The sequence below is a fragment of the Choloepus didactylus genome, chromosome X, assembly GCF_015220235.1.
Source record: "Choloepus didactylus isolate mChoDid1 chromosome X, mChoDid1.pri, whole genome shotgun sequence".
NCBI classification, from domain to species: domain Eukaryota; kingdom Metazoa; phylum Chordata; class Mammalia; order Pilosa; family Megalonychidae; genus Choloepus; species Choloepus didactylus.
Genome location: NC_051334.1, coordinates 123,549,245 through 123,575,962, shown reverse-complemented (window position 1 = coordinate 123,575,962; position 26,718 = coordinate 123,549,245). Strand labels below are relative to the sequence as shown.

The following is a 26,718-nucleotide window of genomic DNA, read 5'->3' as shown; positions in this document are numbered from 1 at the left end:
ACCTACCTAGGGCCGAATTAGTTGTAGATATTTGAGAGCCGTGAGGGTAAGCCGGCGTCGCGTTAAGGTGGTCTGAGTTGATGGACTCAAGCCGCTGAATGCATGGAAACCTGAACGACTGCAGTTCGGGGAACGGAGCAAGCAAGAGCAAGCAAGCACATACAGTTTCCCAGAACTTTTCATTATCAGTGCAGTAATACTAGTTGAGTTTCTCCTATGTGCCAGACAATGAGTACTACTATGGATACGCCACCAGAGGCAGCAGCTTCTTTTGGGACGTTACTGCCCCTCGTTGTGTTGTTAACAGATGCGAACGCATGAGGCCCCTTGGGTGCCTGGCCTGGGGCCGGACCAAGCCCTTTCCCCAGGGGGTCTTGGACATCGGGACAAGGTGGCACAGGGTGGGGCGGTAGAGGTGAGGCTGAGACTTGGGAGGCGCCTCCTGCTCCCCCAGTCCCCAGCCCCCACCCCAACCCGTCTCTCCCAGGTGCTGAGGCCCGGGAAGCTCCGTGGGCAGCAGGACACACTGCCCGCGGTTGGCACCAGGGGCACGAGGCTGTTGATCCCAGTCCTGGGAGGGGTCCAGGGTCTGGGCAGGGCCTCCCGAACAGCCAGAGCCCCGCCCCCTGCCCCTCACCCCGCCCCTCCCCTGGTCTGCCTCCCCACCAGGGCACGCCCCCCGGGCCCACCCACCCCCCAGCCACGCCCCTCGCCCGGACCGCCCCAACCCCCTCTGAGGCTCCCTCGGCCCCACCCAGCGCCTCCCCCTCTGTCCCCGCCCCTCCCCCGGACCAGCCTCTTGCCTCCCCCCCTGCCCAGTGCTCGTCCTCCTGGCTGCCCTCCTTGGGCGGTTTTGCCAGCGGCCTCTGGACAAGGCCCTGCTGCACGGGCTGCAGGACGACCCACGGGACAACGTCCTCGACTACCACAAGCAGGGTGGCGGGGAGGAGGACCAGGTGCGGGGCGGGGGCGGGGGCGGGGCGGGGAGGAGGAGCAGGTGCCACTCAGGGCGTGTGGGTGCCCCAAGCTGGCCAGGAGCCACAGGACCAGTCGTCTCCTGGAGCCCGATTCAGGCTACCGGAGGAGACCCCTCTGTGGTCCCGGGTCTGATTCCTCCCTGCTCGCCACCCCCCCCAGGATGCCTATGACATAAACCAGCTGCGCCACCCCACAGAGCTGATGGCCCTGGGGGTCCCTCTGGGGCGGCCACCACTGCGCCGTGATGCCCCGTATGGCCACATGCCCCCCCCCCCCCCAGCCACCCCGAGTGCTGCCCAGCAGCCCGGCTGACATTGCCGACTTAATCAGTGAGGTAGGTGCTCCGGGGTCGGTGTGCACATGCTGACGCACACACACGCACACACGCCTCCCGGGAGCCCTGGGTGTGCCGGGCTGGGGAACAAGCCTCCGTGCATGGTCCGTGGGGGGGGGGGGGGTAGGAGCAGGGCAGAGTGGTCTTGGGGCGGCCCCTGAGGATGGGAGGTTTGGTGAGGACATCAGGAAGGGCAGTGGCCAGCAGGCCCACAGGGGGACTGGCCCCGTGGGGAAGAGCGGACAGTGCCAGGGGCAAAGGGCTGGTGGAGGTGGGCGTGGGGCCTGCCCTCCGCAGAGCACTGATGCGGGCAACGGTTTGTCGCAGTTGGGGTGTGGCAGAGGCAGCCGGACACCCCGGGTGGGCCTGGTCTAGGACCCGGCGTCAGCCTTAGCTTCTGCAAGGAGTAAACACCAGCGAGTGGCGGCACTGCCCTGTCCCCTCACAAAACCACGAGCCTTTTCTGAATCCCCCCAAGTCCATGGGCTGTTCCGAGGCCTTCCCTTGCCGTCCACAGAATCGCGGCATCCGTGGTGGCCACTCTGGGCGCCCCCTGACTGGCTTCCCGCTGCTGGCACAGGACACCCCCAGAACAAGGGAAGGAAGTGCGGGGGCCACGGAGCCCTTCAGGCTGGGCACCGGGAGGGAAAGGGGGCAGTGAGCGGGAGCCCCCAACGGCACAGCTGCGGCATGCGCCGGCCACCACGAGTGTCAGTGCCCCTGCTGACCTGGAGAAGGCCCTGCGGCCTCGCCCAGGGGCAGCTGCCTGGCTCTGGCCCAAGTGGCCGCAGTGCGGGAAGATGGTGCAGGGCCAGCCCGGGCCTGACTCTCCAGGGCCTCTCCGCAGGGCCTGGAGGCTGCAGACGGCGACCCCAGCGTCCCACCCTATGACACGGCCCTCATCTACGACTACGAAGGGGACGGCTCCGTGGCGGGGACGCTGAGCTCCATCCTGTCCAGCCTGGGTGACAAAGACCAGGACTACGACTACCTCCGAGAATGGGGTCCCCGCTTCACCCGACTGGCGGACATGTATGGCCACTCGTGAGGGCGGCAGGCTGACGGGCCCTGGGGACAGCACCTGGTGGCAGCCCTCCCAGGCCCAGGGAAGGGCGGGGCTCCCTGCTGTGAGCCAAAGAGCTGGGGAGCACCATCTCCCAGCCATGGGCACACGTGACCCTGGGGCCCCCACTGGACACCCAAGCACCAAAGGCACAGGTGCTGGGGTCAGATTCTAGAACCGTGGAGATGGGGTAGCCAGAAAGAGGTGCCCGTTCGGCCTGCGTGGGGGCCGCGGCCTCGAGGGCCAGCAGCCCCACTCTCAGCTGCTCGGGGCACGGCCGCCCCCCCTCGCACCTCTGCCCCCTCCCCACCTGCTTCTGGAAGGAAGCAGCCCCTTGGGCAACTTTCAACTAAAAGCCTGCTAGTCTTTTCAAGGTGGGCCCTGGTGCCCAGCGCCCCACTGACTTCAGGGGGCCCCTGCAGCCCCTGCTACCACCCCGGGAGGGCTTCCCGCAGTCGGCCGGCAGGGGAGCTCCCAGCCTCACACCACCCCCCAGTTCTGAGCCCAGGGGAGGGCTTCTTGCCCTACTCAGGGTGCCCCAACTTGGGGTGGGGACGCTAAAGCCTGGTGGTGAGCCCAGAGGGCAGAGAGTGGACGCAGACTGCTGGGGGCCCAGTGCAGAGCAAGGACCAGGGCGAGACCCTGGAATTCCCAAAACACCTTTATCCCCCCACCCACGGGCATGGCCGGGAGTCGATGCCCCTCTCAGCAGGGTCCCCTTCCGGCTCGGGGGGGGGGGCACTGGGGGGCGGCAGCAGGGGCAGCTGGTCCTGCGGGGGCCGCACAGGCCGTGGGCGTCGGGCAGGCGCTGGGGCAGCAGCAGGCCGCGGAGCAGCGCCAGGACGGCACAGGCTGCCAAGAGCACGCGGTGCAGGAAGAAGCCGCGATGGCCGTGGACGGCGGCCGGCACCAGGCCCAGCCCGGCACCCCTGCGGACGGACAGACAGACGGGTGCCCGCCTGGCTCAGCGTCCGCCATGCAGAGTGGGGGACGTGGGGGGCGAGTGACGCGGGGCAGGGGGCTCAAGGAAAAGAAATTAGAAAAAAGGAAAGGTTGGGGAAAAGCTGCTCCTTGCCCTGGAACAAGTTTTGTTCCTTACATTACAAAAACGGAAACCTACTTGCCCCTCGAATTCTACGTCCTGTGAGCACCCCACACCCCCGACCAGAGCTTTCTTGGGGGGCCCAGGGTCCCCACACCGCCCAGGAGGAGGGCTGAACTTGGAGTGGTGGCATGAGCACGGGGGTGTCTGCCCCGGCCCCCCCTAACCCAGGGGTCCCGGCGGAGGTGGGGGGCTGCGGCGCTCTCCGGGTCACGGTGGGGAAGAGCTCGGGGGCTAGAGGCCGGGAGCCCCAGAGCGAGGGCGGAGGACAGGGCCCCCCACTCAGCTGCAGCCCCCTGGCCCCACCCTGAGCGGCTCAGCAAGGCCCACCCTGCTGCGGTCGGCACTCAGGGCCCCCACCCCGACGAATGCCTGCTGTGGCCGTGTTGTAACTCGGCCGGCATCATGGCACTGCCTGTGCGAACAGCAGGGTTGCTCCAGCCCCTTCCCACCTCCCACTGTCCAGGGCCCTTGAGGGGTCCCGTCACCCAGGAGGAGAGGCCTGCCCCCCACCCAAGCACAGAGCCCACTGGGGACCCCACTGCACCCTCCTCCGACTTCCTGCCCCCCCAACTCTGTGCCCAGTGATGGAGTCCAGGCTGCCCTGTTGGGTCAGGGCTCTGTCTGTCCCCATCAAATAGGATCTTCTGCCCTTCTGGCTCTTTGGGCCTCAGTTTCCCCAAGCACACAACATGGGAGATGGATGGGGCAAAAGGAACAACAGCTGCCCAGCCACCTCCCCCTGCCAGGCCCGCCGGGGCTCACACTGGGTCCCGGTGGGGAGCAGCAGGGACGCCAGGCCAGTGGCCATGGTGCTCAGCAGCGGGACTGGCGGCAGCCCCAGCAATCCGCCGTCAGGAGCAGGAACACCGTGGCCACCGCCTCCAGGCTGGTGTCCAGGGAGTAGGGCAGTAGAAGGACGGCTCCCGTGGGGCCAGAACATCAAGGAAGCAGGGTCCCCCACCGCCTTCCCCCTTCCCCTCCTCACGAACTGAATCCCAGGATGAGCCCGTTCTGCCAGGTGATGCGGGTGTGCAGGAGCCCCAGGACGGAGCAGTGCTGGGGCTTGAGGCTCCCTACAGACGGCAGGTCCAGCTCTGTGGCCACAGGGACACGAGGGCTGGGGGCAGGGGTCAGGGTGGGGCCGGCCTGGGTCCATGCACCCTCCTCCCTCCTGGAGCACCGGGGTCTCCCGCCCCTGGCTGCAGCCCTACCCACCGCCAGGGAGTTCCCTCCCGAGGAGCAGCTGTTCTCCGGGTCCACACCGCTGGCTTCCGCAAAGTGCAGAGTCTTCCCGGTTCGTGCCGGCTGCCCCGTGGCCAGCAGCCAGCAGGGGGACTCAGGAAACAGGGCTGGGAGCCTGCCAGGGTGGGTGAGGGTGGCTCGCAGCCCCTAAGCTGCCCCTCTCCCCTGGCCTCCTCCCCGGACCTGGAGGGGCAGGACCTCACCTGCCCCTGTCCCACGGCAGCCCTGGCCTGGCTCCTGCCACTCACCCCCAAAAGAGCAGCAGGAGGCCCGTCCCCAGGCACACAGCCCTTGCAGAAGGCATCAATCCTGGGCGAGCGCGGCCAGGCCGGGCAGCAGCAGTGTGCTGGCCAGGGAGAAGGCCGTGCGGTGCGGGGGTTGCAGAGCTCCAGGCCTGGGGTGGACATGGGCAGGCTGAGCTGAGGCCACTGTGCCCACTGCTGCTTGTCCCCATACCTGGGCCTGCCAGCAAACCCCAGGGCCGCAGAGCCACCAGCAGCCGCCACCCCCTCCTCGAGAGGCCTGAGGACCCGTCCTCAGTGGCACCCCCACGGCCCACCGGCAGTGCTCGCGAGCCATGTAGAGGGCGAGGAGGGCCCCTGACAGGGCGGTCCCCAGCAGCAGCCGCAGGGCCGGCAGTGCGGGGAAGCTGGCACCCAGGGCCGCGCTGGCCCCAGAGACCCCACAAATGGGCCGGCGGCCAAAACCGCTGGGCAGAGGGGACACAAGGGGCCTCAGACACTCTGAAGTTTCACCCTCCTCACCCCATGCAGGGCCTGGGGCCTGGGCTGGGGGAGGGCCGCACCTCACCAGTCACACATGACGCCCAGGAGGACACAGCCCAGCAGCCTGCCCAAGAGGTGAGTCGTCTGCTCAGTGGCACCTTCCAGGCGTCCTCACATGTCACGTTCCACTGTGTGAGGCACAGGCCACCTGTCACCTGTCGGCCAGTCCAGGCCTCCTGGGCCCAGGACCTTCCTTCCCAATTGCTGGGATGGAGAGATGCAAGGAACCCCAAAGTGCCAGGCTGGGAGGGTCTCTAGATGTCCTGCTCTGCCCCCTGGAGAGAAGGGGAAACTGAGGCTCGGATAGGTTGAGGGGCCTGGGTGAGGTCCCACAGTGAGGCTTCCTGACAGGTCATCTGAGGCCCCCAGGTGACCTGGGGTTCCCAGGAAACCTGGATGTCAGACCAAGTCTGGTCAGGGACCCCCCACCCCAAGGTTTCTGCTTTTCCCTAGTCAGGGTCTGACCCCTCTAGCTACCCCCCCGTCCTGCTGGCTCTGGCCTTAATTTCTACCAGTTGTGCCCAGAGAGCAGGACACACAGGGCCTTGTGGCTTTATAAACACGGCACATCCATCCCCGCCAGGGGACTCTGGCTCCAAGCCAAGACTGAGACACCCCTCCCTCCACCGCCCTCCTGCCAGCAGGGCCCTGTGGGTTTCAAGAGGGACTCCGGGAATGGCCCTGAGGGGGTGCTCAGACGCTTCCTGGCCCCAGCCCTCAAGCTCAGCTCTGCCCCCCCTCCCCGCCCCGCCCGGGCCCCACGACGCCGGCTGCTCCTCCGCGGCGCCCGGCCACCAGGTGCGAAGCCCGAGGACGCCAGCTCTGGCGCGCCGGGCTGCCGGGGAGCGCGAGGGTCGCCGCCGGGGTCCGGACCGGAGGACGGGCGCTCCCCGGGCTGGGAGACTTCGGTCAGCTCGGCGCCCCCGAGGCGCGCGTCCCCTCTCTACATCGCACCGCCCTCCCGCCGACGTCCCCGAGCGCTGGCGTCCGCGCAACGGGCGGCAGAACCCCCGAAAGCCCGGGGAGGCTCGGCTGTCGCGGGCCCCTCCCGCCGCGCCGGCCGCTCACCTGGGACATCTGCGGCCGGAAGTTGATGTCCTTGAGGTCGATGGAGCCGGGGGAGAGGTTGTGCAGCAGCTGGCACAGCAGGACGCCGTCGCGCAGTGTCTGGGCCAGGTCGAAGACCACCGCCGAGGACCACACGAGCCGGTGATTGGGAGGCAGGACCTTGCAGTCGATGAGCCAGCGGCCGCACCACTGCTCCATGGCGCCCGCGCAGGGCAGGGCTCGGGCCAAAGTGCGGCGGCCGAGGGCATCCCGCCCGCCCGCGCGGGGCTCGGCGGCCGGGGCGGGGCCTCGCGGGCGGCCCGGGGTCCGGCGGCGCCGCCGCGCTTCCCTCCGCCTCCGGCTCCGGCTGGTCTTCCGGCTCGCGGGTCGCCGCTCCCGCCCACGTGCGGGCGCCGGGTGCCCCCTTCACACACACAAGTCCCCCCGGGCCCCGGGCCGGGCTCCACACCGCCCGCCCCGCCGGGCGCCGCATTCTGCGCTCGGGGCGCCCCGCGGCCGCCGCCGCTCCTGCCCCGCCCGGAGACAAAGGCCCGGCGGGTCGCTCGCTCCGCGCCTCCCGCGCCCCGGCCGGCCGCGCCGCCTCCGCCTCGCTTTGTTCGCCGCGCCCGCGGACTCCGCGCTCCACGCCTGGCGCTCCGACTCGGCGGCTCCGGGACGCAGGGGGCGGGGGGGGCGCGGCCAGGGCGGAGGGCGGGGCCCGGCGGGGGCGGGGCCGCTGGTCCTGGCCCCGCCCCGCCCCGCCCCCCAGTTCCTGTCCCCCCGCGGGTGCCCGCGAAAGTTGCGGAGGGCGGGGGCCGCGGCGCAGCGGGAGTCCGGCCGAGGGGGGGGACTCTGGGGGAGGCCCCGGGCCCGGGACGTGCGGCCCGGCCTGTGGTCGCCCGGCGATGGCCGGGTCGCTGTCCCTGCGCCCGCCTCGTGGCGCGCGGGAGCTCGCGGTGGAGTCTGGAGGTGGCCCCTGTCCCGCCCGGCGCCCCCGCATGCCCCTTCGGGAAGGGGCGCTGGGCTGGGCCGAGCCCTCCAGCGCCGAGCCCTCCAGCGCCCCCTCAGTCCCGCATGGGCCCGGAGCGCCCCCAGAGACTTTTTCGGGTCCTCCCCGCTGAATCAAAATGGATTGATTTTGACTGTGACAGACATGTAGCCATGTCAATCACCCTTCTCTATATTTGACTTTCCATACAAGGCAAATGGTTGGAAGCTAAAATTTACTTTCCACCAGAATTTAGGTTTATTTTTTATTAAATTTGCACATTATGAGTTTTTTTGTAAATGAATAAAACATGCTGACCAAATAAGAATGAAAGAAATATGACACTTTGTTTGAAAAATCAACTTTCACAAAATAAAATGCATTAACTTGGAAATTTGGTGTGTGGGTCCTCATTCCCTGGTCAACTCCTTCTCGCTGCTCAACTTTTGGACTAAAGTTTGTTTCTCTGGGAAGCCCTCCAGGCTGCCTCCACGATTGGGGTAGACACCCTTGCCACCTGCTCCCAACCACATCCCAGTTTAGGACTAATCCTTATTTAAATGTCTCCCTACCCTCCTGGAAGGAACTCGATGACCCTGTGTGGCAACCTGTGGCCTGAGCAAAACAGGCCTGCAGATCTTTGGTGCACAGCTGTCTGCATGACCTAGGCAGCTAAATGTTTAACCTATTGTCTTTCTAAGCCAGTAAAGAAAAACAAGGGTAAATTGACCTTAAAATGTAACTTTATGCAAGCAGGCAGGACGTGAGAGGCTCTTAGTCTCACAAAAAGAGCAAAATGTAATTGTTGGGTGCTATTCTAGTCCTTCCTGCACCACCCCCAAGGTCAGAATGACCTGTTCCTGCATCTATGCTCCCCCCACCCTTAGGAGGGCCTTTGTCTTAAACCCTTAGAAAAGGCCTTCTGTCCTCTTTGCATCGCTGGGTCATCTTCTCTGCGAACGCGATGCCTGCCCGGCCTGAGAGAGCCGTCATGATCTCTCCATGACTTCTCACCCTGTAAGTAAGCCCTGAATAAAAGTTCATGTGTCAGAAAATGCTTGCTGTCTTCTTTGGCCTCTGAACTGGCATGGCCCTCTTGGGCTGCGACACTGTGTATCACACTCATAATTATATAAGCCTTCAGAAATCAAGAAACGCTTGGCTAACACTATACTTAATGGTGCAAACCATTCAATCCCATAGAATAAAGTGTTATGTTTAGAGTGAGATCAACAAAATGAGAGCAAGATCCGCACAGAGGATGGGGCTAATCACTCCATGGTCCAGCTTTTATTATTACGGGTAATATGTCCAGGCGCTATTGTATTGGTTGAAAAGCTGATCCCAATGAACAAAGGAACGAATTGATTAATGCTTTCTTCCCAAGCCTCACGTTCCCGTCCACAGGCACATCTTGAAGAGATATCCTAGTTTGAGAGATCATGGGCAACGTGCTAGGATTTAGCATTGTTACAACCTTTGTGGCTGCCACGACAAGATAATATATGTGAAACAATGTGATTTCTGATAAGGGAATAGAATTTTTAAATTCGTTTTGCTTTTAGAGACGTAATGGTTGTATGCTAAGCATAAACATGATACCCACAGATGATTCTCAACCAGCTAAATTCAGGCACTTGAGTAAAACTAGTGAATAAGCTGAATGACAATCTTATTTTTTCCTAACAATTATACTTACAGCAATGATATTAACTGTCATTTATGGAATGCTTACTGAATGTTATTTGCTCTATAGTAATAGCAAGTCCTCAGAACAACTTTGAAATACCGAATTTTTGAGAGGTTATCTAAAACCATCCTTCCATCCATTCATTTTTTCATTATGTCATTTTTAGCCTACTCTCACTGTAGACTTCTAATGGTTCTTCTCTCCCATGTCAGCCCGCAGCCTAGCTTGCAGCCCTCCATCTGCTGGCAGTGCTGACAGCTACCACCTCCTGGGGGTAAATCCTCCAGTGCATTTTCCGTCTCCCCGCTTTCCTTCTCACGCAGATGTCTCATTTCCCTTGTGGTTACCTGGTCCTGTTGTCCCTGCTAACCCAGTGGTGGGATCCTTCTAAAGTTCCCTCACTCCTCTCTGATGCCCCCGGAGAATCCGGGGACAATTGTGGGGGAAATAGAACTAAAAACGAAATCTTCTCCTGACCCAGAAAACCTCTCCACAAAGGCAGAAGAGAGAAACGGTTTTATTATTGAATAAGCGTTAAACCAGAACGTGGTGCATCTCAGGAAATCCTCAAAGAGGTTGCAAAAACAGAAAGGGAGCTCATCGTTTTTATGTGGTTAAGGGGGTACACCCCATTACATGCACATTCTCAAGAAATTTTGGAGATAGACTTACAAACTTGGGGCCAGGAACCCCCTGGAAATTGTGCTAGTCTTTTCCCAGGATACCGGGAGATAGGGGCAATATTTGATTATGTTACAAAGAAATGACTTCTTTCCTTGAGGAGTCCTTCTTCTGGGGTGAAATTTGCAAGGGGCTTAATCCACCCTTTACATCATTAATTTATATACATTTTAAAGGACAAAGGAAAAGAGAACTTACATGTTTTCTCAAGTAAATGCAAAGAGAGTTGGGAGGGAAGAGGGCGTCTCTTCCCTCAGGTTCGACAAGGAGTAGAAGCTCTCTATTAGGATTTTAAATTTGTTTTTGCCCTTACACTACCTTCCTACCTCTTTCTTTTGCATATCCATGTTTCCTTTTGGAGGAAGAGGCTGCCTCTTCCAAGAGTTTCAGAAGAGAAAAGGATGCCTAAAAGTGCCTGGCTGTCTCTGTCTGCGTCCCCATAGGGACAGCCACCAGCACGGAAGTTCTAGAGGCTGCTCCTTTCTGGCAGGACTCTTGATTCTCTTTGCTCCAGGAGGCACCTCCCCGTGTATTTCTCTCAGTGGTTAAAGGTATAACTGTACAGCTTTGGTTTCTCCAGGTTTGTCTCTTGATAGTTAAGCACATATTTTGGAATTAAAAAAATATATATACTTTCTCAAGTACCAATTTAAAATATATTATATTAAAATATATATATGCTTTCTCAAGTACCAAACAAAGAAAGCCTTGTTTTCAAAACCAATAATTTCTGCTATGGCTGAAAGAGAATTCTAGTTTGATACACAATGCCATGTTTTTGAGTATGATCTTGCTGGGTTCTTTTGTGATTGTCCTCATAGGGCAGTAAGTTTCAATCTGAAGAATAATTTTAGTGGTGAGGATCTTTTGGAAAGGAGAGAATGAGAGAGGGAGAGAGAAAGAAGGAAAAAGAGAGAAGGTGGAGAGAGAGAAATGGACGGGAGAAAGGAAGAGAGAGAGAGAAAAAGAGACAGAGAAAGGAAGAAAGGAAGGAAGAAAAGAATTACTAAGAAGAAAAAAGTGCATCCAATATTATTTCAAAATATTATAATTGGAAACATTCATATAGTTGAAAATAAGAATATAGCTACGAACAAGACACTTTTGGACAATGATCATTCCACAAATCTAAGCAATTAACACCCATTTTTAAAAGTCACTGGAAGCTATCAATACTGAATCAAGAAGCTGCCCTGATGGGAAATGTTAATTTTTTTTCTGTAATCTTATCTGAAGGCAAAAGGGAATGGATTTATTTGAGACAAAATTTCACTAAAGCTTTATAGAAACCTGGAATGAGTCTCTTGAACACTTTGGAAGTGTTGATAGTATAAATCTACTCTTCGTTTTCTGTTTGCTTTGCTTTTGCTTTCATTGTATTCTCTTTGATTATAATGACTTCCTTTTCTAGATAAAACCGGCCACGTCTCACATACATCTTTTTCTTCCCCCTGTCCTTTTAAATTGCTGCTGATGGAAAAGTTTAAATTTTTAAAAGCCAAAGTTTTTTTACTTCCTTATAATTCCAAACAAGGTAAACTCATAAAATTCTTCTCAACAACCTAAATGTAGACAATGTTCACAAAAGCATATGTGGTTTTATCAAAATCAGGAGTGATTGAAAACAGATATTTTGCTAAAATGAACAGGAAAATGATAGGTGTACTGGAGTCCAGGCTGCAGTGCTTCCAGAAGGTTTACCGTGAGGCTGGCAGGCAGGTGCAGTGCGGCCTCTTTGCCCAGCTGTCCTGGTGGAAACATGGCATCCTGTGGCCAGGAACACACCCGGGACATCTTCGGGAGCCATTCCATTCCGATGGCTGAAGGCACGACCGGACCACAGGGATGCGGCCCCCTGTGAGGTTTTAACTTGCTCAAGATTTATGGCTCAGCCATCGAAGTGCAGGAAAACAAATCTTATGGCTCCAGGTACTTGTGTAAAACAATACCAAATAATCCATCTCGGCAGCATTGGCAGGTGCAAGAGGGTGCTGGGTTTTGAGTGTTTTCAAGTGCTTATCTTTGCATGGGGGAAGCCTGGAAAGTCACTCAGCAGTCCAAATCCTCCGCTGTCTCCAAAGGGTGCTTCCAACTGTTGCACGTGAGGAAAACACGGACAACAAATAAAACTTGCAGGTTTAGGAATACCATATCTCTGCTTGGAATTGTGCACTTCTTTACACATCAGGAAATTTCTACAGCTCATCTAAAGGAGACATATTTTAGGTGCAGACGTATTTTAGGTGCAGCTCTTAATCTTGTTAAGAGCAAAACACTCTCACGATATTCTATTTGACCAAAATAGATACAGTTAGGCAAAATTTAAATCTGCAACTCTCCAGATCTCCTTCTTAGCATCGTTCCTATTTTTAGATTAAAAAAAATCATGGCAATTTAGAAAATATCAAGTGCAAATAACATCACAGATAGTATCTGGAGTTTTCAACAAACACAATACAAAATGGGTTAGTGGTTGTGTACAGGCATAAAAGAAATCTATTGGTGCCCCCTCATCCTGCCTGGCCTCGTCCTAAGTTTCCCTGTGAGCAACCACCCCAGTTACTCCTGCCCTGGACCTGGGCCTCCAGCCAGTGTGGATGAGATGAGCCATCCTTAGCTTCTCCCAAAGACCCCTTACACATAATTTACTAGCAGGCCTGTGTCTCCAGGTGGCTGGAATGATAAGAGGCTGCCCTCCTTTCTCCAAACAGCCCTTGCTGCTTCTGCTTTTCCCACCAAATAGTTTGAAACCTCCAATCCCTGGTATCCATGAGGAAGCCCTCCCCCTCTCCTCTACTTCACAACAGAGGCAAGATACAGGGACCCACGGGTGCTTCTTCCCCTCTTGTGATGGTGTGAAGCTGTGTGTACCCCAGAAAAGATCATGTTCTTAAAGCTAATCCATTCCTGTGGGTATAGACCTATTGTGTGTGGGACCTTTTGAATAGGTTATTTCAGTTGAGGCATGCCCCAGGTGGGCCCTAATCGTCTTACTGGAGTAGTTTATAAGAGATGAAATTCAGAGAAGCACACAGAGAAGCTTAGAGGGAAGGAAACACAGAAGCTCAGAGAGGAAGCTGCTGAAGCTAGAATCTGTAAGCAACAAAACCCAGAAGAAAAGGGAGAGACTAGCAGACTCCAGCCATGTGACTGGCCAGGTAACAGAGGAGCCCAGGATCACCAGCAGCCTTTCTTCAGGAAGAAGGTATCGTCCTGTTGATGCTTTCATTTGGATATTTTCATGACCTCAGAATTGTAAACTTGTAGGTTAATAAATCCCCATTGTTAAAAGCCAGTCCATTTCTGGTATATTACATTTCAGCAACTTTAGCAAACTAAAACACCCCTCTTCCACCAGCTCTCACAAGCAAGCCCAGTGCCCCTCCACGGCCCTCATTCTCCCCTCACCCCACCCCCAGGCCTTTGATCTAACAAAGCTGTCCTTTCATGCATTCTCCGCTGGCTGGATGTCTGTGTTTGTGCCTCCTCTCCCAAACAACTTCCACACAACATCCAAACAATTGGCGTCAATACTGATCTTTAGGGGAAATGTAGACACCATTAAATTCAAATCTAGTGGGCATATACCATCTATTTTTAAAGTGATTCTCATGTTGAATTTTTCTTTATTTTTATTTATTTTATAAGAGAGGCTGTAGTTTAAAGAAAAATCATGCAGAAAATACACATTTCCCATAGCCACCCCCCCAGACAGTTTTCCCTATTATTAACAATGTGCATTAGCATGGTAGCTTTGTTAAAACTGATGAAACAATATTAAAATAGTTATACTATTTCCTATAGTCCATAGTTTACATTAGAGTTCAGTGTTTGTGATGTACAGTCCTACGTGTTTTTTTAATCCTAGTAACATATATACAACCTAAAATTTCTAATCTACATTCAAATATAAAATTCAGCGATGTTAATTATATACACAACATTGTTCTACCATCACCACCATCCATTACCGAAACTTTTCCATCACCCCAAACAGAAAATCTGTACCAATTAAGCATTAACTCCTCATGCCCTACCCCCACCCTGGACCCTGGAACCTATATTCTGGATTCTGACTCTGAGTTTGCTTATCTTAATTATTTCATATGAGTGCAATCAGACAATATTTGTCCTCTTGTGTCTGGCTTATTTCACTCAACATGATGTCTTCAAGGTTCACCCGTGTTGTCGCATGTATCAGAATGTCAGCAGAATAATATTCCATTGTATGTATATACCATATTTTATTAATACATTTATTCATTGATGGACGTTTTTGTTGCTTCCATCTTTTGGCTATTGTGAATCTGCTGCAAAGAACATTGGTGTGCAAATATCTGTTTGAATCTCTGCTGTCAAATCTTTTGGGTCTATAACTAGAAGTGGGATAGCTGGGTCATATGGTAATTTGATACTTAACTTTCTGAAGAACCAACAACTGTTTTCCACAGTGGCTGCACCATTTTGCATTCCTCCAACAATGAACAAGTGTTCCTATTTCTACACATCCTCTCCAACTCTGATTATTTTCTGGTTTTTCAATAGTAGTCATTGTAGAGGGCATGAAATGGTATCTCATCATGGATTTGGTTTGCATTTCTCTAATGGCTAATGATGTTGAGCATGTTTTCATGTGTTTTTTGGCCATTTCTCTTGGAGAAATGTCTATGCAAGTTTTTGCCCAATTTTAATTTTATTCATTTATTTTTTGCCTTTTTGTTGTTGAGTTGTAGGATTTCTTTATATATTCTGGATATGAAACCCTTATCAGATATATGGTTTCCAAATATTTTCTCCCATTCTGTAGGTTGTCCTTTTACTTTCAAGATGAAGTCCTTTGGTGCACAAAAGTTTTTAATTTAGATGAAGTCCCATTTATCTATTTTTAATTTGGTTGCTTGTGTTTTGGGTTGTAACACAAGATCCTGAATAGGTTTCCCTATGTTTTCTTCTAGGAGTTGTTGAGTTGGGTTCTTATAGTTAGATCTTTGATCCATTTTGAGTTTATTTTTTGTGTGTGGTATGAGGTAGGGGTCCACTCTCATTCTTTTGCTTGTAGATATCCAGTTCTCCCTGCACCATTTGTTGAAGATACTGTTCTTTCACCACTGAGTGAACATGTCACCCTTGTCAAAAATCAATTGGCCATAGATGTGAGGGTAAATTTCTGAACGCTCATTCAATTCTATGGGTCTGCATTTCTGTCACTGTTCCAGTATCATTCTGTTTTCATTTCTGTAGCTTTGTAGTAAGTTTTAAAATTGGGAGGTGTGAGTCCTCCAACTTTTTTCTTCTTTTTGCAAGATGATTTTGGCTATTCAGCACACCTTACCCATCCATACAAATTTGATGATTGGCTTTTCCATTTCTGCAAAGAAGACTCTTGGAATTCTTACTGGGATTGCATTGAATCTGTAAATCACCTTGGTAAGTTTTGGTATGTTGTGTTTTTATGTTCATTTGCCACAAGATATTTCCTAATTTCCCTTGTGATTTCTTCTTTGACCTAATGGTGCTTTAACAGTGTTCTGTTCAATTTCCACATGTTTGTGAAATTTCCAATACTCCCTGTTATGATTTCTTATTTCCATTGTCAGAGAAGATACACTTTGTGATTCCAATATTTTTTTCACTTTTTGAGACTTGTTTTGTTATCTAACATATTGTCTCTCCATGGGCACTATAGAAGAATGTATGTGTATTCTGCTGCTGTTAGGTGAAGCAATATATATGTTATTAGGTCTGCTTGGCTTATGGTATCATTCAAATCTTCAATTTCCTTATAGATCTCTGCTCTAGGAAGAATTGAAGGGCATAAAAGGGATAAGACTTACAAAGAACAAATAGGAAAATGGCAGTAGAAAGTCATTTTCTGTAGTTACTGTAAGTATAAATGGATTAATCTCTCCAGTCACAAGGCAGAGATTGGCATAAAGGATGTTAAATCTTGGCCCAACTATATGCTGTTTACAAGATACTGACTTCAAATTCAAAGACACAGCTAGGTTGAAAGTGAAAGGATGGAAAAAATCATGCCATGCAAACAGTAACCAAAAGAGGGCTTGGGTAGCTATACTAACATCAGATTAAATAGACTTTGAGTAAAAAATGTTACTAGGGACAAAGAGCATCACTCTATACTGATAAAGGGGTGAATTCAACAAGAAGATATAAAAATTGTAAATATATCTGCACCTAACAGCAGAGCCCCAAAATACATATAGCAAACACTGACAGATTTGAAGGGAGAAATGAATGGTTCAACATTAATAGTAGGAGACTTCTGTATACCATTTTCAGTAAATAGGCAGCTTTCAGTCTCAAAGAATGGATGGAGGACATTATTGTGGCTATTAGCTCCCCATTGGAGTGACCACTAGTGTCAACTTCATATAAGTACCATACCCTTTAGTAACATGATTTATTTTCTAGTAACAAGGTTCTCCTTCTAACCTAATATCATTTGGATTCAAGAAACCCCTACCCCAAGTAACTTACATGTTGGAGAAAAAACAATCTCCTCCATTTAAGCTACCCAAACTCAGAGCACATGAAATAGTTGTTTGCCCAGCTATCTATGGGAGCTGCTTTTCATGTGAATGCTGCCATCAGGAAGAGCCCTTCCCAATACTATTTTCAGTCGTGAGGGAAGTTCATTGGTGGTGGGATTTCAGAAACCTAAGAACAAGGCTTTATCTTGGGTCACCAGTTTCTGTTCATCTAAGCCTGTGGGCACATGTCTCAGAGGTTAGTGTACATTAAAGCCCTACGTATCTTTCAAGGAGAGAAGAGGAAACTATCTGAGACTAAGTCACCCATATCTTGCCCATTTACCACCAAGTATTTTGATACATATTCTTTTCAGCGAGTGGATCAAACTACTTATAACATTCTTAAAACCCATCTGACAGTATAAATAAGAGACTCAACAGCCATTTAATTTTATTACCCCAATTTCCTGCCACTAGTTTTACCATTGCCCCTGTGGCTTCCCCTCAGACAGGGGGACAAAAGGACACATATTTCCCATACAGAGAAAGATAATTGGCACCAAAGATTTCTGACCTAAATACCTCAAAACATAACTCACATTGATAGTATTTCTGAAAAATCAATAATGACATTGAAGTCTGTGAATAATTTCAGCAGCTGGCGAGCATTGATTTAAACTTGGATTCTGTCATTGGAAGCTAAGATCAAGTTAATTATTTTTTCATATTCCATTTATTTGGTAATGCCGTTTTGTGGATTTTTATGTACAATTTCAAAAAACCATGAAATAAAGCTTATACCACATTATATTACAGTTCACCACATATAAATATGTAAAATGTGTATTATTAAAGTTCAAATCTAGTAAAATATGATAGTTTCCAGCTTTTATATTTGGCATTGGGCTTTGCAGAAATTCTGCAATTGCTATTTGGAAGTTCAGGCACCCCAGATATTATGCAGGCACTGACAGTGTAAGTCCAAACAGCTCGAGAAACCTAAATATTATTAGGCATGTTTCTGTGTCAGGTAAGTTTCACTGCACTTCATGTTACAAGGTATTCTGGCTTATTATCATTAATTGTTTATCATACGTTCTTGTGCTTCACTTTGGCTTTCCCAGAACCTGAGTTTTGTGTATCAGATCGCCTAATGGTGGAGTACAAATCTTTCAGAAAGCAGGATCCACCTAAGGTCAGTTCAGCAAAAAGTTTGGTTAGTATGAACCCAAAAACAATGTATTAGTTATCCAGAGTTTTAACTTCAACACATGTTAACTGCTTTATTTTACAATTGTTTGGATTTATTCTTAATTTATAACAATTTTCATCTCTTATTTCTTTTATTTTTGTAATTTTTTGTTTGGTATATTTTTAAGCATGGAGAAAATTTCCCTGTATAGTACAAAACCTACTACAAACATTATCCAGATTCAGGACTTTTTACCATTTTGCCACATTTACTTTACTAATCTCACTCTTTCTCTCTCTCTCTCCCTCTTCCCCTCTCTCCTTTTCATACACATGTATACACACACACCTCTATATAAAAACTATACAGTTTTTTTGAACTATCTGATACTAAGTTACAGATATCACATCCACTTGCCCTTAAATATTTTGGCGTGTATTTCCTAAGGAAAAGACATTCTCTTGCACAAACATGATACAGTGATCAAAATCAGGGAAACTGACATTGATACAATACTGTTATCTAATTCACAGCCATATTCCAATCTGTGAATTGTCCCTATAATGTCCTTTTGTGCTGTGTTTTTCCTGGTTCCAGATCCAGGTCAGAATCGTGAATTGCATTATGTTTGCCATGCATCTTCTGTTTCTTCTATCTGAAGCAGTTCCTCAGCCTTCTGTTGTTTTCCAAGAGGTTGATATTTCTGAGGATTACAGGCTTATGTTGTTGAGTGGCCCTCAGCATGTTTGTCTAATTATTGCTCATGGCTGGATTCAGTTATTTGCCTTGAGGGCAGGAACGTCACGTAAGCAGTGGCGTGTTCTCTGCAGTGTGTCCAAGTGGGAGGCACCCGATGTCCGTTTGTCCCATTATTGGTGATGTTAAACTTCATCACCTGGTTTTCAGGTGGCATCTCCCAGATTTTCCCCTGCAGAGTTACTAATTTCCCCTTTGTAATTCACAAGAAAATAGAATAATGAGAATCAGGGAGATATTTTGAGTCTGTGTAAATATCTTGTTCATCAAAATTTTACCGAGTTTTGATAGCCAGTGCAAGTGATTATTGCCAATTGATTTTCTAATGCCATTCCTTCTACATTTTTTAGTTGACATTCTGTAAGGAAGGGCTTTCCCTTTCCTCTTTTTTTTAAATTTACTATCATTGTGGACTCAAGGACAGCACAAATCCATATTTTTGAAGTTAGACCTTTTAAGCCAGCTCCTGCATACTTCTGACATTTTCTCAACATTTGATAAACATGTCCCTATTCTGACATTACATCACCATAGCTTCTTAAGTGTCAAAATGAACATAAAAACAAGTCCAGAATGATCATGTCCACCTATCAATTTATGAAGGGAAAGAGTTAACACACATGATTGTAAACATTTTTGTATTCTATTCATTCTTGCTGGTATTTGTCACATCCAAAATGAGGGAGATAAGTTGATTAGGCCTAAGGTCATTTTTGTTTTTTTCCCAAAAAGGTTTCAACAGAAAATGGGTCCACATTCTTCTCTGAGTATACAAATCATGCCTGCAAATCACACTCAGTAATTATGCTGGGCTAAAATATTTGAATTCAGTAAGACATGATCTGCTATAATAGTGGAGAATAATTGTTTTCATGAAAATCTAAGAGTGGTTTAAGACCATAATCTAGGCATTGGAAGTTAATTTTGGGACCTCCTTGTTCACTCTTACCAAACTCTTCCCAGACACTGATATCCCAGCCACTTTTGAATCTTTTCAGTTGAGGAGAACTATTACCTTTTTTTCATATATTGTAGCATGTTTTATTAAAGCCTTTCAATGACAGAGGATAGAGTAGTCATACTATATAAGGAGGATGAGTAGATAGCGATAAGTCAAAGTATTATCTCGTTTTATGTTATAGAAATCAGGTTTTCCTTCGTATTTGGATGGGAACTGTGATACTTTAAGAGCATTTATTTTACTAAGGGGTTGCACTGAAATTTCCTATTTATGATAAGCAGGGTTTCCTTTTGCAAATTCTATACCTTGGTCTTTGTTTTGATTTCAGGAGCTGTAATAAATAGTGAGGCTACTACTCTCCAATATGGCAGCCTTAAATATTTGAAGAGAGCTCTCATGCTCCTGTTTGGTCTTGTCCTGGATAAATAGTCCTAGTTCCTGCCTCCATTCACTACTGATTTTCTTTATATTGAACCCTCTGTTGAGTCAGTATCAAAAAAGGCACCAGTGCTGATTATTTATGGCTATCTGGAGCACTGTGGTTGAAAACGTATAAGAGGTCACATTCAGGCTCTTTCAGAAAGGGTGCTGCCATGATTACTAATGGCTGTTGGGATCATGTGGGAAAGTCTGGTGTTCATTGACCTTCCTACTTGAATGGCTTGAATATAATAGATGTAGTCTAACCAGGGACGTATATATGCAATTATATATGAAACTAAGTTAGTTTTATAACATGCCAGTCTCCAAAGCACTTGTTTTAGCTTCATGACACTGGGAGTTCAGAATAAATTTGTAGTCCACTAAAATGTCAAGAGTTTTGTTTACCCCATGTATTAGTTAGGGTTCTCTAGGGAAACAGAATCAATGAGAGGTGTCTCTGACTATCAAATTGTAAAAGTGACTCACGCAACTGTGGGTATGCACGAGTCCAAATTCTGTAGAGCAGTCAGCAAACTGTCAACTCCAAGGAAGATGTCCGTTGAACTCCTCAGGAAACGAACTGGCAACTTCGACAAACTCCTCAGGAAATGCTTCACTGGGCAGCCGAAGAAGAAGTGAAGGTCCTCTATCTGTCTTGCTTAAGTCTTCAGCTGATTAATTGGATTAAATCCAGCCAATTGCACTCTCTCATTGTGGAAGGCACGCCCTTTGGTGAGTCATCAGTCGCAGCTGCAGTCAATTGACTGATGATTTAATAAACCAGCCTGTTGGTTTATCAACCAGCCTCAAACGTCCTCACAGCAATTGTTAGGCCAGTGTTTGCTTGACCAGACAGCTGGGTGCTATCACCTGGCCAAGTTGACACATGAACCTGACCATCACAGTCCACCCCTTGTCAACTTGGCAGTTATATACATCACCTAAAACCATACTTTATCTCTAAGTAGATAACAATAACAGACATACACTTTGCCTAACAATACTCTGCTGTGCAGCATACATCTGGAAATGCACTAAATCTCTCCAGAATGGGGTGCAAGTCCTTGGGTGACATTTGCTCTTAAAATTGATTTCCTTTAGAAAATGTTCAGAGATAGATTGTGGTGATGAACGCATAACTATGTTATCATACTGTGGACAGTGGATTGTATACCATGGATGATTGTATGGTGTGTGAATGTATTTCAATAAAACTGAATTTAATAAAAAAAATAAAATGAAAAATAAAAAAAAATTGATTTCCTTTAGCTTAAATACAGCAAAATGAACAGTACGGGTTATGCCATATGATAAGGGGATAAGACAGAGAAGAAAGCAAATGAGGAGGAAATATTCATGTCATCATAGTCCTCATTTCTGTAACTGGTCACGTGGCCGTAGTTCATATTTATCACGACCTTCTTCCACTACCCATTCCATGTTCCCTTTACCCTCAGCAAGCACTTCAGCTGGCCGTGGTTCTTTGCCTGGTGGGGTGACCCAAACCTTCATTCCTGAAGTTTCTTGGCCATTGGTAGTCCTGCCTGGATTGGGTTGTTGCAGTTTTCCATTGACTTGAATCACGGGGCCTGGTAGTACTAAGAGACGCCCCAGGGGATCTTCTGTATGCCAGGAAAACTCTTCTTTACTTCCATTGTGTAGTTGCAGTGCTATTTCCCGTTGATAGTCAGGATCAATCACCCCAGCCAGTACAGTAATCCCCTTACTTGCCTGTTCATTCAGAGGCATAAGAAGCCCAAAGTGGCCAGGTGGCAGTCTTAACTTCCAGTTCAATGGGATTATTGTTGTGTTTCCTGGTGGAAGCACTCCTCCTTTTGGAACCAAGACCTGTAGACCAGCAGAGCTTAAGCTTGCAGGGACAGGAAGCAAAAATTTCCCTAGTGGATCACTAGGAGTGATAGTGAGTGGTGCTACTCCTGTTTCCACCCCTTGATTCCTGGACCCATGAATCCTGGCTATGGGAGAAACAGCACCATAGAGTGGACCCTGATTCAGAGCATACACAGCCCCTGGAGAACACTGCCCCAACCCTGCAAGGTATTGCCACCAAGTTGGTGCCGTAATTGAGTCTTCAACAGGCCATTCCACCGTTCTATCAACCCAGCTGCCTCTGGATGATGGGGAACATGGTAAGACCACAGAATTCCATGAGCATGTGCCCATCCCCTCACTTCATTTGCTGTGAAGTGGGTTCCTTGGTCCGAAGCAATGCTGTGTGGAATACCATGACGGTGGATGAGGCATTCTGTAAGTCCACGTATCGTAGTTTTGACAGAAGCATGTCGTGCAGGGAAGGCAAACCCATATCTGCAGTATGTGTAAATCTGCCACTTGCACAATGAGCGCCTGCGTCTGGTTTTCAGAAACTTCCAGTCTGCGGGCACAGGAAATAAGATTTTCTTTCAGGGCACACATAGAAACCTTTACATCTGTCATACGACGTTTAAGTTTTGAATTTGAAGCCTTTAACTCATCCCTTTCTCTTACAACTTTATCCAAAGTATCTAAGAGCAGCCACCCAACATCATTATACCTCTTAATTCTGCAAAACTCTGTGGAGGTGTTGAAAACACTGTCACCCGGAGCCTTGCTTCATACTAGAGTACAATTAGGAGAATCAAATGGTGCTGTTTTGCGTATCTCCTTTGCCAACTCATGCCATGGACTGTCAGTGACCCCACAAGATTGCATTAAAGAACATGGCTTTTCTAGGGGACATAATATAGCCAACCCGGCACATGAGACAAACTTATTTGTGTTTGTAGACCATTTGAAGGCTAATAATAAAAACTAGAATTAAGTAAATTTTGTCACGTTAAATAAACAACATCAATACAAGTTAAACTTACAAATCAGTAGGCCTTTTCTCTGAAGTGATAATACTCTATAGAAGAAAAGAAAAAAATGAACTAAGTGCTGAAAATGATTAATGCATAGAAATACATTTAATAAGAAATTAATAAGAAATATTTAGAACTTATATACAGAAACTTATAAATCTTGCTAAATGTGAAATACAAAATCTGAGTATATATATGTAGGGATAGTCCATTGTTCTGGATTAGAATATTGAATTTTATAAAAATACAAATAGGTAAATTGAATGCATTCCAACAAAAATCCCAGTGAGTGGAGAGGAGGGGAGGAAAGGATTAAATATTTTTAATGTTCCAATAATTGCCAAGAATATTATGGAAAAGAATAGTGTTTTTGCAATGGTGTATTTGTGTGTGTGTGTTTGGAGGGTTGTAACTAACCAGAAATTAAAATTTACCATTAAGTCCATGAAGTACCTGTGCATAAAAACAGATAATATTTATGAAGAAATGGATAAATATATTGAGGTTAATTATATATGTATATTATGTATATATACACATAATGTATTGTAAACAAACGTACATATTAAATAGATATGCAATCAAGGCAGCATTTCAATTCTGTAGAAGCAAACTGATAAGACTGATTTATCTAATAAATGATGCTGGCATGATTAACTATATGGAATTTTAAAAAGATGCTGCTGCAGTGGGAGGAGGCTTTTAAAACAGCAATCTTGGGCCAGTGGCCATTGCAGAAGTAGAAGAATTTTATCAACCCCAACTTCTTTTCTGACTATGGAGAATGCAAAAGGCAAGGAGTGGAACTCCACAGAGAAGTCGGGGGAAGAATGTGTGACTCTCAAATTTGAACCTGTGTCAGTAGAAATGAAAGACGAGCAGTGGGCTTCCAGTGAACCAAGAACATCAGGTTTATCAAGAACCTCAGCAAAGGGCACCAAACGAAAAAAGCCCATGAAAGATGACAAAGCTTCCTGTTCACAAGAGAATGTACCAAGTGACCACAGCCTCAAACTTCGGAAGAAGATAGCAATCCCTCCATTACCATCTAAACTGCCACCGGTCAACCTGCTTCACCGAGATGTCCTGTGGGCCTGGTGCCAGCAATTAAAGCTGAGCACCAAAGGCCAGAAATTAGAAGCATGTAAGCGGCTCTGTGAACATGCTTACCCAAACCAAAAGGATTTTCCTGTCACAGCAAAGGAGGCCAAGATCCTGACACAGTCTTAAAGAAAATCAATGGGGGAAATGCCTCTGGAACATTCTGAGAAAAGGAAGCTGTCTTCTGAAGGCACTGACCCTCCAGAAGTGGCTCCTCCCCCTGAGGAGGGAATATCTGCCCTTGAAGAATCTAGTCATCTTGAGGGAGCAAATACAGTTGTGGTGAGGGCTTCTGAGCAGGAGGCTGTGATGGCCTCCTGGATGAGAATTGCAGCCAGGGCCGGCAGGATGGAGGCAGGGGAATCCCCACAGGAGGCCTGTGATGTCAGGTGGTGTGTGGTACATGGAAGAAGTCTCCCTGCAAACACAGATGGTTGGGTTCACTTGCAATTTCATGCTGGACAAGCCTGGGTTCCTGAAAAACAACGGAGAGTGAGTGCACTCTTCTTGTTACCTGCCTGCAATTTTCCACCCCCACACATGGAGGACAATATGTTGTGCCCTAAATGTGTTCAGAGGAACAAGGTCTTAATGAAAAGCCTCCAGTGAAATTGCAATACCAAGAAAAGGGCACTTCCATGATTGCAATTTATGGTGGAAAAGGTCTGCAGTCAATTCAATGTTGACCCCCACTGCTGAGCCCTGGACCTTACCACAACCTCCAGGTTCCCTGCTTACGGGGCACACAAACTTGTGTGTTGCAGATTTTACCCTCAGGCCCCAAAGGTGCCTGTTCCTGTGTGGGTTGGGACATAGGAGACTCTTATGTTTAAAATGCTTTGCAAATTTACTATTCATTCCAGTTTAATAAGGTGAAAAAGTTGTCTATATTCCCAAATATCTACCTCCTGAAATAGAACTGATGAAAACAGCTCTTTTAAGAGGGATGTTCTTCACCTGAGCATTGTGGAGTTGAGTGAAGAGATAACAGAAATTTTCTGGACTTCCAGGCTCAGAATACTGACTGCTTTGGAAACTGCTCCTTTTTAATTGTAAATTTAGTGACTTCAAACTGTTGAATGTTTTAAGCTGATGGGAAAGCTGTTATTGTCCACTGCCCTGCCAAAAACATGATTCTTAATATACAAAACAGCATTTTTCAAAAAAGTTATTCTTTAAGCTACTGTGATTTGGCTGTGGGATCAAGACAGTGTCTCTCCCCAGACTGTATATTGAATTAGAAGTTTATATATAAAATAATTCATCAACCATTGTGTTTTAGTGGGTCATAGTCATTGCATGTAAATTGTTGTTAATATTATTAGCTCAAAGAAGAATTAAGGCAAAAAGTATGATTTTTTTTGCATGATTCATGTCTAATTGTTTACATACTAAGTTTATTGTCATGAATTTTAGAAAGATCTAAAGCTTTTCATTTGTCATGTGATTTTTATATGTGTCAGTTTCCATGTTTTATTATGAGTTGGGGAGGTTTATTTTTATTTTACTCCACTGAAGATATAAAAAGTAATGCAGTGGAAAAAGTGGTCAAGTTGGGAAGTTTGTAGCTATTTTATAGACTGGTTTGGGCAAGAAGCCTCAGTAAATATTAAAGCTAGAGAGAAAAGTTTGTTGAGGGGCAGGATATTTACAGCCTCAATCGTGAATCCTCATAAATTGCTCATTAGCCATCGGAGGAAACAGAAGTGCAGCAGCCCAGCAAGGAGGTTAAGGGGCTGATATGAGCTGAATCCGAGTACTACCACCTAACCAGGCTATCAGAAGGTGCAATTTACTAAACTTTTCTGTGCCTAAATTTCTCCACTTGATAAAAAAGATACACAGGTAGTATCCCAGGGTGGATGTGAGGACTAAATGAATCAGAACACAACTGAATGACATCTCAGTTTTGCATCTATACAACGTGACTGTGCCGGTTTGAGTGTATTGTGTCCCCCAAATGCCATTATCTTTGTAGTCTTGTGTGGGGCAGAAGTTTTGGTGCTGGTTAGATTTGCTTGGAGTGTGCCCCACCCAGCTGTGGGAGATAATTTTGATGAGATGTTCCCATGGAGGTGTGGCCCCACCCATTCGGGGGTGGGCCTTGATTGGTGGAGCTATATAAATGAGCTGACTCAAAGAGAGAAAATGGAGTGCAGCTGGGAGTGATGTTTTGAGGAGAAGCAAGCTTGCTAGAGAGGAACGTCCTGGGAGAAAGCCGTTTTGAGGCCAGAGCTTTGGAGCAGACGCCAGCTGCCTTCCCAGCTAACAGAGGTTTTCCGGACGCCATTGGCCATCCTCCAGTGAAGGTGCCCGGTTGTTGATGTGTTGCCTTGGACACTTTGTGGCCTTAAGACTGTAACTGTGTAGTGAAATAAACCCCCATTTTATAAAAGCCTATCCATCTCTGGTGTTTTGCATTCTGCAGCATTAGCAAACTAGAACAGTGACTAATTTCAATACCCACTTCAGAGGGATTTTGTGAAGATAGTTCCTTTATATGAAATAGTACTGTGTATGGCACATAATATGTTCTTTAAATGTTATCAGTATTATCTGGCACATAGTAAGGACTCGGCAGATGTTAATGTGGCATAAAAAGAGAAAATGTGTATGTATATGTAGGTGTGAAATCTAGAAATATTAATAAATCATTATGGATCCAAAAAAAAAAAAAAAAAAGATGCTGCTGCTTATGTCCTCAGAGCTCTTCTCTGTTTTGTGCAAAACCTCTCCACTAAAACTTCTGTTGATGACCTTGATGAAGTTGTATGATAATGATGGATGCTTAAAGGCTCTCTAGGTGCAGATGCAAGAACAACAACTAACATTTAATCCCGGACCTGTGCGAGGCACTCTTAATGCAATGCAGTTACATGTGTGTCTTAGTTAATACTCATAACAACCTTATAGGCAGACATTGTTATTGTCCTGGTTTTACAGATGACAGTGGGGTCAGAAGGTGAAGAAACATGGTGGGCATGGTTACACATTTGGTAAGTGGAAGAGCTGTGAGTCAA

The 26,718-nt window shown here is 48.3% G+C and overlaps 2 protein-coding genes and 2 pseudogenes across 2 annotated transcripts in view; 2 read left to right on the top strand and 2 right to left on the bottom strand.

Annotated features, from left to right (window-relative positions):
- Positions 1-7,742, top strand: part of LOC119522328 (basic proline-rich protein-like) — a 75,189-nt gene extending 67,447 nt beyond the window's left edge. Inside the window, exon 4 of the mRNA XM_037820871.1 lies at positions 2,160-7,742. Coding sequence (XP_037676799.1) covers positions 6,183-7,742 — 1,560 coding nt within the window. The 5' untranslated portion in view covers positions 2,160-6,182. The remainder of the gene's footprint in view (positions 1-2,159) is intronic.
- On the bottom strand, positions 2,668-6,081 carry LOC119522329 (annotated as a pseudogene).
- A 15,479-nt stretch (positions 7,743-23,221) lies between the features above and the next one.
- LOC119523043 (ankyrin repeat domain-containing protein 26-like) overlaps positions 23,222-26,718 on the bottom strand; it is a 65,664-nt gene continuing 62,167 nt past the window's right edge. The window contains exon 8 of the mRNA XM_037821797.1: positions 23,222-24,173. The gene's annotated coding sequence lies outside the window, so the exon portion shown is untranslated. The remainder of the gene's footprint in view (positions 24,174-26,718) is intronic.
- Positions 23,445-24,366, top strand: LOC119523041 (annotated as a pseudogene).